The sequence below is a fragment of the Botryllus schlosseri genome, chromosome 6 (genome assembly GCF_051294905.1).
Source record: "Botryllus schlosseri isolate E-star chromosome 6, Bs_hap1, whole genome shotgun sequence".
NCBI classification, from domain to species: Eukaryota; Metazoa; Chordata; class Ascidiacea; order Stolidobranchia; family Styelidae; genus Botryllus; species Botryllus schlosseri.
In genome coordinates, this window is record NC_137241.1 from 3,194,526 (window position 1) to 3,205,671 (window position 11,146).

The window sequence follows — 11,146 nt, forward strand, 5'->3', positions numbered from 1 at the left end:
GTTGCGTCGTAAAATATCGTTTATCTTGTGATACCAAATTTTCGCCGTGGCGCACCAGACCGATATGGTTATAAGCGTCACATGGTCGCATTTTCACAATTAATAATGAAGATAATCTGGGTGAGGGTGAGGTTGAGATGAAATAATCGTTATCACGTCTAATCTAATGCTAATTGATGGTTATCGGTTACCTTGACGTCTAATCATAAGTGTCATTTAAATCTATCCATAACTGATGTTTAAATGTAACAAAATGATACTCATATATTTTGTCCAAACTAGTATCGGAAACAACTCACGAAACATGACTGCGCGTGAAATCCCTGCTTTGCAAAATTACACAAGCAATGGAAACTGGAATGGTTTCAATCGTATAAATCGGAAATCCCAACACAGTATGCCTATTATACAATACATTTCTCGATCATATTCTAAACCAGCGATCAATACTGTGGGACTCCGATATCATCGAAAATAGTATTTTCAGCATTGCCTCATTTCCATCCGCATGCTGACGTGACCATCATAGGTCAAAGGCTGAATTCGAACATAGCGCGCGGTAATTGGTGCGATGAAGAAGTTCTCGACGACGGTGTTTCTGTCTGAATTTCCATTGAATACCTTAAATAGAAAGAGGCAAACATTTCGAGACATGTGGCGATCGACTGAAGCGAACGCTGCGCTCGCATATGTTCATTTTCATGACCAGTAGATAGCTTGATGTAGCCAATGTCCAGGACAATATGTTATTACTCAAATATTCCTTGCTTTTGTTAACTTTTTATACACATTCATTCGAGGTAATCGAAGTGTGCAATATAGGTTACTCATTACTCAGCTATTGAGAGACGCCTGTGGGGTAATCAGTCCTGAACAGTACAATCGAATCTACGTAATTCCATCATAACATCGAGACGACTACTTTATTGTGGATTCGCAATGGACCTATTTGTACTATTTTGTAGGGTTTCGCATCATAAAAAAGGTATTTGCATGGAACGCATTTTCATAACTGCTGGAAATCGATTTAAAAAAAATATATATAGTTGATAATTTAAAGCTCACTCAAAGCCTGACTACTTTGACGAATTTAGGCTGAGACACAACATATGCGGACAATCTGGGTATTCATTCAATAACTGCAGTGAATGCTCATTGATCTGACCCAGTGGTTCCCAAACGGTGGGGAATTTTCCACTGGTGGGTAATTCGATGGTTGCTGGTGGGGAACAGACGCATTTGATCGAAATTATATACAGGACAGTCCAGGCTACATATTCACGGAGACACATGCGCAATTACCGTTACCAGTTAACTTCTCTGGAATGTATGTATCGAAAATTATATTGCGTGTTGTTCACAAAACATCATTTTTACCTCTAGATGGCCAATGATAGCGTCACAAACGCATCCAGCACGACTAGTTTGACGTGAAATAACGCTTGATCGGGAAATTTTGAGCGTTACTGGTATAGGTTTACAATACGTTTTATATTGCAGTAATAGGTGATTGTCTTGCGTACTGGTGCGGGTGTGTGTCTTGTGTAGACAAACCAGCAAATAGTTGCTCTGTGATGACAAAAGTGCTGGGTAGTGGGGAACAGGACCGTAACTGCCGCACCCCAAACCCACCAATTTGGGTGGGGGGCGAGCTCGAAGAAGCCCAAAATTATTTCGTGAATTAACATGAATTAGGTATTTTTTTGGAAATTTATGCCACTTTTTCAAGATTTTTTCGCGCTGGGTGCGCGATTTATTATTGCCGAATATCTGATTATTGGGTAGGCCTACCCGTCCCCCACGAAAATACCAATTTGAAATCGTATGTGTCTTTTAGTTTTGGCGGTTTCCATATCTTTTGACATAACAGATGCAGGAGGTCACGAAATAGCGTAATGGAACGAAGTCAATATACCAAAGTGTCCGCCCGAAGATGATTAATTCTTTTTTAGAGGTCCTACCATTTCCAACACACCTCACGCAGCTCTACCGGTGAATCTGATTACCTGAGCAGAGAGGGGATAAAAAATTCGTAACAAAAAATATGCAATCCCCGATCATATTGACCGATTCAAACACGAATTATATAAATTTTTCGCGCTTCGCGCATTTAGTCGAGATGAAGTGACGCACTGAACAGTAGACTAAATGTAGCTGACAAGTAGCGGGAAAAAAATCGTACAGGCTGAGCGGGGCTGAGAGGGTTCTGAGGGGCTCCTCCCCCCAGAAGTTGGGTTTGTCACCCTGCGGGGACCAAAGACCAACGTTTTGGCGGGGCTGACGAAGTGCTGTTACGGTCCTGGTGGGGAATGAAGGCTCGGAATAAATCTGAAGTGGGGAATGAAGACAAAAAGGTTGGGAACCACTGATCTGACCAAATATTATCATGACAAGAGCGATGCGTCAGTTACTTGCGACATAAGAAACTGTAGAGTGTATATGGGTATATTATGCCACTAGAGTACAGTGTTGGGATCAAGTCACTACCTTCGAGTCACGAGTCATCTCGAGTCATTGCAGATTTTGACTCGAGTCAAGTCAAGTCAATAGATTTTCAAAGGTGACTCGAGTCAAGTCAAGTCACTCGTTTTTTGGAGGTGACTCTAGTCAAGTCGAGTCAAGTCAAGTCAAGTCACGAGTCAAGTCACAATTCAAGTCAAATTGAATTTTCGAAGTAAGAGTGATGATTCAAAGTCATTACATTTTGCTAGCTGTGTGAAAGACAGATTAAATGATCATTTATCTAAATCAAATAACGAATATCTAGTTAAATATACAAGCAAAAAGACGTTGTAACCCTCACGCACACGTAGAATTGCTAATAAAGTACGTGAGTAACTGCACAGCTACCTACTACAGTCAGTGCTTATCAGCCAAATTATAGGACCTAATAAGAGGCTTCGGGAAGTTAAAACAAATTGATATGGTACAATAGCCTACACTACCCATCTACACACATCCGTGAGAATATAAACGCACGATATATATTCGTTCGATTTAAATCACACAAGAGGTTTGGTAAATGTGAGCACTGGGCAACGTAAGCATTGAGCCGTCTAAGAAACAGAGACACATTGCTATTTACATTAATTTTTTACTTTGCGGTCAATTTATTTGTGATCTAACAATGAAGGAACCTTGTAACGTACAATCACTGAATGACTGGTTCTTTCTCACAAGTGACACCGGCGTATCTGGAACAATCCGAACATCCACAAGATACTGGGATTTATTCGACACCGCTTACTTAATGACTTGAAATTGACTCGTAAATTTTGCTCCGAGTCACGAGTCAATGCACATTTTTGAAGCTCCGAGTCAAGTCAAGTCAAGTCATTTTTCCAAAGTGACTCGAGTCAAGTCAAGTCATACGAAAAAGTTGACTCGAGTCTGACTCGAGTCAAGTCATGACTCGAGTCATCCCAACACTGCTAGAGTAATGTAGGTCTAAATAAGGTCAATAATGCGAATTGAGGCTACTAGATTACGAGGGGGTGGGGTGGGGGTCATTTGGTAAACCTTTCGAATACGGGTTGTGAAAATTTGCTAATGTGATAATATTACCAACTGGATTGCCAAACATTGGGAGTTTTGTCATGTTCAGCGCTTAAAGCGAGGAATCACACCAACCGCCGATCTTAGGCTCGCAGCGGCAGCGGTTACGCCAATGGTTCTCAAAGTTTTAATCACGAAGTGTATAAATTTTGGTCACTACCGCACTAGACATATCGATTAATGCACATGATATTTGCATGTCTTATTTTTAGTCGCGCTAAGATCGATCTTCTGTGGTTGCTCTGATCGTTTCAAAGTCCACTGTGTTCGGTACCATAGCCAATAAACGATTGGTCCATTAAGTTTGTTACGACGATATGGCCTAATCATGAAAAAATATTCCCACCCCTGTATCATACAAGTCGGTTTGATTTCCCACTAATGTTGGTCTGCCAATAGGTTTTTTTCAGCAAAGCTCCAAAGATCGCGGTAAAGCGGTAAAGATTGTCGTTGTTCCAGGTATATTAGAGCCGGAAGAAATTAAGAGTAAATCTCCTTTCCTGAGACGAATACGATTCCATATTCACATTTCGTCATATGGCTCATATTTTCCCATGCCGGTCACATTTGCAACTGGAGGCTCGGGCTGCGGCCACTGGACTATTAGGCACCGGTCATTTTGGCGCCTAGACATATCAATATCGAACATTTGACCAACATGCGGCATGTATTTTATTTGAATGCGTTATCACCGGCACTTATTTCGGCAATGCCCAAAGCGCACGCAGACACATGTTGACCGAAACATTATATGTCTACGTCTGTTGTTGTTGTTGTTGAGTATGATTTGATTGGCGATTTTACCTCAATGGTTTTGTTCGCCATTTTCGTGATAACTGTTCAGTGTTCATGCATTAGATGACTGCATTCGTTGATAGAGTGAAATCTCTTACATCCTTGAAGAGACGTGCGTCTGTCAGTAGTACTTCCAATTTCATTGGTACTTTGAGGTGCGAGCATTTGTTAATTAGCGCTTTCCTTTGGCGACGGTACTTTCGACAGTACATTACGTAGTGTGATACGTCTTCTAGTTCAATACACCACTCGCAATTTGGAGAATCCGACAAACCAATTCTGTTGAGATGTGCTCTTAATCCACAATGCCCGGTTTGTAGGCGGAATAAAATTGACTGGCTTTTCTTCGGCATTTCAAAGAGACTAACAGCTGAATAAACATCGGGAACATCGTTATATTCGGGCGTGGAAATGTCCTGCGCCGAAATGCTGTTTCATATAATAGTCGCGATCCCACAGGCTGAACAGTACACATTACTAGGCTATGGCATCCAGACGGTCTCATGCGATATTATAGGGTATCCTGCATTCTTAAATGCCTATACCATTGTACTCATTTCTGTACATTATCGATATGATTTTATTTATTTTGTATATCTATATAACCGTACCTGAAATCATTTGGCGTGCCATGAAAATCTCCGCACATGTCACGGGTTGGCAACCACTGCGATAATATTATAAAATGCAGCAAGATGAAAGATTTTGAAGAAAACTAACAGAAACAATAAGACAAAATCTCTAGTATAGGGGTGGGCAAACTTTTGAGCTCGCGGGCCGCATTCAACATCTGAATCCATTCGCGGGCCGCACTATATAAAATTGGGATATAAACCAAAACGCAATATTGGTATTTGATTATACAGTGAGGACGCATGGAGATGCCTGTTTAAAACAAACCAAGCATTGCTTTGGTGATATCATACATGCGTCAGAAACAGTGGCGAGATTTCATAGGCTGGCCGACCTCAATAACCAATTTGTCAAAACTATCGAGATGAAAGTCGGTGGTCCCGATTCTTCGACCAGGATTGAAATTTAAATCTGTCAGCAGCGATCTGTTCGTAGATTTGCTAATTCCACTTTTGGTTCAGTTCCAGGACACACAATGCTGACAGCATCATAACCATGTTAGATTCAAACACGCTTCTAGGCTACTGTGTGTGGATAAAATGTAAATACCCTAATTCTACGCATACAGAGAACGAATCTATCTAAGACACGCGCGAATCATTTTTTATAAGCACATCACTGAAATAATTAAAACTAGACAAACTGGAGTGGCCAATCTGAAATCACACTCGTGATCCGAATTACGTCAATCTCGTTTAGGATTTCTGTGATTTTTAGCAGTTGAAACCTTTCAAACTGCGCGGGCTTTAATATCGGGCTGTCGCGGCAGACATTAAACATAAAAAATAATATAGGAAGTATCTACCTTAGAACAATGGTTCTCAAACTTTGCGAGTTACGCCTCCTTATGATGGTGAAAGATTTCGCGTCGCCCAAATCGTCATATCGCAAAACGCAACCGGGATGCTAGCAAACCTAACGTGTAGTTTGATGATATGGAAGGCTACGACTGTGGATGGATGAGAGATTTTTAAATGTGAAATTCAAACTAAATACAGATCAAGAATGGTGAATTGATTGTAAATCGCGCGGAGCGCGAAAAAAAATTTCAGTTGTTCTTAGCTTCGCGCCCCTTTTCAGATGCTTTCACGTCCTCAAGGGGGGTGCGCCCATCAGTTTGAGAACCACTTCCTTAAAATTATCATGGTGAAATATACTAAAAAGTTTAATCAAGTCCCTGCATTAATTCGATTTTTAGCACACATTTTGTCAATATTTTTGATAAGTTTCTTTAGATTCTCGCGTGCCGCACAAAACGGTGTTGCGGACCGCATGCGGCCCGCGGGCCGTAGTTTGCCCACCCCTGCTCTAGTATATTACTTGAAATATTACGCTACTCTGGTTTTAAATGTTAAATTCACTCGATTCCGTAACTACAAATGCGCAACCCAGAAACGGGGGAAGCGAGAGACGCGGTTGGTTAAGCGCCAGCGTCACGACACCAATGACAGTGGCTCGAACTCGGTTCGGACTAATTTGTGTGTGTCGGAGGTTTATCTGGACTCCTCGTCGCTAACCTCGCTGCTATAGCAGTGTCTCAAAAAGCCCGAAATAATGGTGAGCCGAGTCAGTAAGAAGTCGGCAGCAAAGAAAAAGTCCGTTTCCATGAAAGAGAGGGAAAGACAGAGAGACACTGATGTTGGGAGCCCGCGAGTGTACAAGTCGTCCGAAGATTTCGAAGGCAAAAGATCCCGAACAATACAAAATCATTTTTGTGGTGACACATGACCCTGATAGGCAATAAGCACCGCTGTTGTATGATAAATAAACAACAATAGCAACACCACCGAAACGGGCTAAAGCCAAGTCATGGAAGATCTTCTGGTGCAGTAAGCTGTGTGTCATGCAATAAAAAATTACCATTGTGCCCAGCGCTGCATAATTTTTCCTTGGATCCATGGATTTTGTGAGTGACCCAACTATACCGTGGGCGATTTAGGGCGAAATCGCACTAGAATTAGAATCACAGCTGCATATTTTTTCGCGAAATCTTGTATATTGATTTAATTTCAGTTCATGTCAAATCAGGGTTCAATCCCACAAGCATGATAATCGCAAATCCTACAGAAAGCGTGGCTCATTTTCGCCAGCACAGATCTCTTTTAGCATTTTCAGCAGAACAAGAAATTAGGTAAGAGCTTAAAAACATTCGACATATTAGATTAATATTAGATTACCAGCATTTCGCTTTAAATATAATTATAGGATCATGATAAAAGTCACACCGCCAGTGACATCTTACGAATGATGCGCAGCTTACTCCGATTAATTACCACTAATATGGCGATGTGTTACGATAGGGCGAGGATGGAATGATATAAAGCGATTTTAAGTTTCAATGTGAATATCCTGTTCACAGCGCAGCCCATATGTACAAACTTCTGTGTTCATATTAGTACCCTGTTCCTTTTAGAGCTCCGCATTAGTTGCAAGAACATCCTTACCTTCGGTTCTCCTTGCTCTGAGTAATACTGCAACCCACTTGGGTCAGTTCCGTAGAGAACGCGGAACGTCTTCACCCACTGGTCATGGTCCGCCCTGCCTTGTGTCGCAACTCCTGCTATTCTTCTGGGTACTAGGAAATCAACCTGCAGCCATTGGTTTTCGTCGCCTGGTAAGAAATAAGAGTCAGTGAGAAACGTCGTCAGACAGCATATACGAGCTGACGCTCTCACTTGTTGCCGCACACCACCCTTTCGCAGAATTAAGAACACTATTTGTAATTTGACAGCTTGGATGAGGATATGCCGAGGAAGCGGATATTTGAGTCGGTCTGATTTTGCCGGTTGATAGTCCCATATAACACATTCCTGAGATCGATATAGTACTGAATATCCTGTTTTCTAATGTATGTTATAGTGGCTAACGACAGGAATGCGACGGGTCGGAGAACACTACTGACAACCGGAACGATACTTCAGGAGTTCGAGGACAAATCACTCAAACTATAGCATTGGGCGAAACAGTTCTGACTGCTCTAAATGCTAGTGTTATATTGAAAATGTCACAGAGAGGGGGGGTGACTTTGGTTAGTGTGGAATGCCCGCAATCTTCTAATCATCATGATAGCAATTTTATAGTTGTAAACAAAATACTTTTGGAACAGTGGCGATCCTGCATGTGACGGAGGTCGAACTTAGGTGTACCAGTACCTTGAATTGATTTATTTTTGGATATTTTTGAGTAGGCTGGTTTAAACAAGTCAATCAAACTTAGAATTGATCTGGAAACTCAACTTTCGCATCAATAAAAATATTATATGTGTACACGTTCTTTCATTTTTCATTAATTTGTTTTGCAGTTGTTTGGTCATATTTCACTGTGGGCAGCACAACAGAACTTGCATTAGGAGTGGGTCGCCAACTTAAAAAGGTTGGGAGCACTAACCTAAAGAAGCCCCGTTTTTTAATATATAAACGGGAATTTGGATCTTTTTATGCTAAAAATGAGTATAGTTTTGTTATGATTCAATGCGATTAAGCCACTTCCATTCCTCATTGATGGACTACAATTTTAAAGTATACTCGTATATAATAGATTCATTCCGACATATGCTGGTTTGCCTGATCAGATCTGACAATTTGATCTATAAAGTTCTGAATTGCCGGTATTCTTCGGGGTCTTTACGCCCACTCCTCAAATAGGAGAGGAAGTAATAAATAATGTGCTGTAGGTCTAATTAATTTCAGGTTGTTCAGCTTACCTGGCGATCTTTTAATACTGTCAATCAAGTCTAAAAAAATACTTCAATTAGTAGATAATTCATGCCGCATTCACCATTCACCACTACGCATTACCCTTCAAATCCTGTAGCTGCGGGACAATTTCGGCGAGATTGCATGAACAGACACCCTGCTCCCCTTGAGGGCCTCTAGGCCCCGGGGGGCCATCTGCTCCACGCTTTCCAGGGCGGCCGTTTCGACCAGATGAATTACCCTCCCCACCAGAAAAATACTCCTGTTGGCCAGCCGTTACCAAATGTTGAACCGCTGTCAATGTATCTTCGCATGTACTGTCGCAGAAGACGAACGCAGTAACGCCGAGAACGACGCAAATTGTCAGCAGCAGTTTATAATTCGTCATATTTCTCTCTCAATAGGAGTAATAAACTATAATATTGTATCGAATAACTAAGTATTAATGCATGCCGCCTGAACACACTTTAATTAATACTCTTAATCTCAGGTATTAGGCGTTGTCGCAAATTTGAGACCTAAACCAGGTATCACCGAGTCGCGACAGGCGACGCCCATCACCTTACGCTGATTGATTCACAACTGAAATCATCTAGACATCGCGCGTTATAAAGTGATGATGTAACGAATTCCTATACATGACGACGAAAAGTTATGGATAACTCGGGTGTCTAGTCGGAAAGATGACTTTTTTAGTCAACACAATAACATTTCCAGTGAAATATTACAGAATCAGCAGTTGTCTAGTCCGGTAATCTGACTTTTACGATTTGTGAAGAGTGTCCTTTTAACCGGGTTACAAAATACGGTCACTTATCGAAATGCTAGACTCTGTCCGAAATTTCGACGGATCCACGGCAATGAAGGACTTGTTGACTGAATTACAACAGAGGTTGTCTCGTGCACACGTATATCAAGATCACTCGGACATCTTTCTTGTTTTTTCTGTCTCCCTGTTAATATATTTAACCAATCGTTCCACCGATATATATGAATATTTCCAAATCGTAATGTCGAATGCAGTGGCGGCTCGTGACAATATCGGGTGGTGCGTGGGGCAATGGGTGTAAGCGATTTTAATTGTCCAAATGACGTCACAATAGTGTATTCCGACGTGAAAATGTGACTTCGTGGTGATCACACACAGTTTGTATAGAGTATAGACATTAGGCATAGTTAACAAGACTTACGTATTTCAAATTACACGACAGAAAATATGAAGTGCAGTAGTTCATACCTGCATATTTTAACGTTTGTATCAGTGGGCCTATTGCGCGCGGCGTGATTTCATAGCTGCAAAATGTTCAATGTCGAGTTCATTGAAATCTGGAATACCCAGAATGAAAACGTTGAGAATAGTGAGCACATCTAACGCATCGAGCCTAATTACTGCAGCAAAGTTAATAGTAAGCGATTTTTCAACTATAGGAATTTTAAAAGTTCACTAGTGGTTACTATACTTCGAAAAAGATGAATTGAAATATAAGCAAGTCAACTCGAGCCGAGTAATGTCGACCATCGTGTAATATCGAGACACCATTTGCAGTAGACCACATGCTTCAGATCACGATACCCAATTTCTGTCGAACTAGAGACACTGCCCCTGGCACCAGCAGTGTAAAAGTGTATAACATGGCGTCCTTATCCTCGCTTATACGTCAGCCATTCATTTTTATCGAAATACGTTGGGAAAAAGTAAGACTGCACTTTCCTCCCGCGTACGACTAGATCAGTGGACAATTTCCAGGCTGATAAGGGCCGAGTCTTGCGTAAAAACACCGCATTTTGCGTAAAAAATATTGAGGAATAGGCTGATCAAGTGATAGCTGTTAGCAGTTAGCCGTCATCGAAAACGAACTAGCTATCGCGTAACGGGGGATTGCAAGCAAATGGCTTGAAGGCCACAATATCACGGTGAAATTGACTTTGCAGAATATAAAATACGGTAATTTTTTGAATGCAAACCGAGAATCTTAGTAAACTGTTTCATGAGATCATCATCTCATCACCTATCTCAGTATGAAACACAGTTAAAATTAGCACGGACCAACACCGGCTTTTGCGTGAAATTCGCAATGCGGTAGTTAGGCCTATATGTGTCAGATAAGCGTACATTTCTACCATACCCGACCTCGACAACGAAATTACTTCCCTAATCATTGCGCGTCAACCTCGGGACTAGGCACAGCGTTCGATACTAAAATCAAGACATACCGTCCAAAGCTCATGACCGATCTAGGTATGGAGCATCGTTAAAATCAATAGAGACCAATACCGGTTTTGCGTAAAATCTGTTAGCGATAAATGGCGAGTCAGCTCTCACTCGACTTTGGACCGAAATTACCAGCCACATAGTTCAGTTATAAACTTAAAACTTGGTACAGCGTTCGATACCAACATTACGACTTACTATGCCAAATGTCAAGACCGATCTCGGTATGGAACATCGTCAAAATCAATGGAGACCA

The 11,146-nt window shown here is 41.3% G+C and overlaps 1 protein-coding gene across 1 annotated transcript; it reads right to left on the minus strand.

The window, feature by feature from the left end:
• Positions 1 to 246: 246 nt before the first annotated feature.
• Positions 247 to 9,120, minus strand: LOC145440944 (retinoschisin-like). The gene is made up of 5 exons (XM_080318732.1): positions 8,781 to 9,120; positions 8,687 to 8,716; positions 7,659 to 7,793; positions 7,428 to 7,594; positions 247 to 621 (listed from the first exon to the last, which is right to left on the minus strand). Exons 1-5 carry the CDS (start codon positions 9,064 to 9,066, stop codon positions 484 to 486), a joined length of 756 nt encoding a protein of 251 aa, XP_080174858.1. The 5' UTR covers positions 9,067 to 9,120; the 3' UTR covers positions 247 to 483.
• Positions 9,121 to 11,146: the final 2,026 nt, after the last annotated feature.

Coding starts and splice junctions, on each gene's coding strand:
- LOC145440944 (XM_080318732.1), bottom strand. CDS start 9,066: ATGACGAATTATAAACTGCTGCTGACAATTTGCGTCGTTCTCGGCGTT. Junction 8,717..8,780: donor GCAGCTACAGGATTTGAAGG/GTAATGCGTAGT, acceptor GTATTTTTTTAG/ACTTGATTGACAGTATTAAA. Junction 7,595..7,658: donor AGGGTGGTGTGCGGCAACAA/GTGAGAGCGTCA, acceptor ATTTCTTACCAG/GCGACGAAAACCAATGGCTG.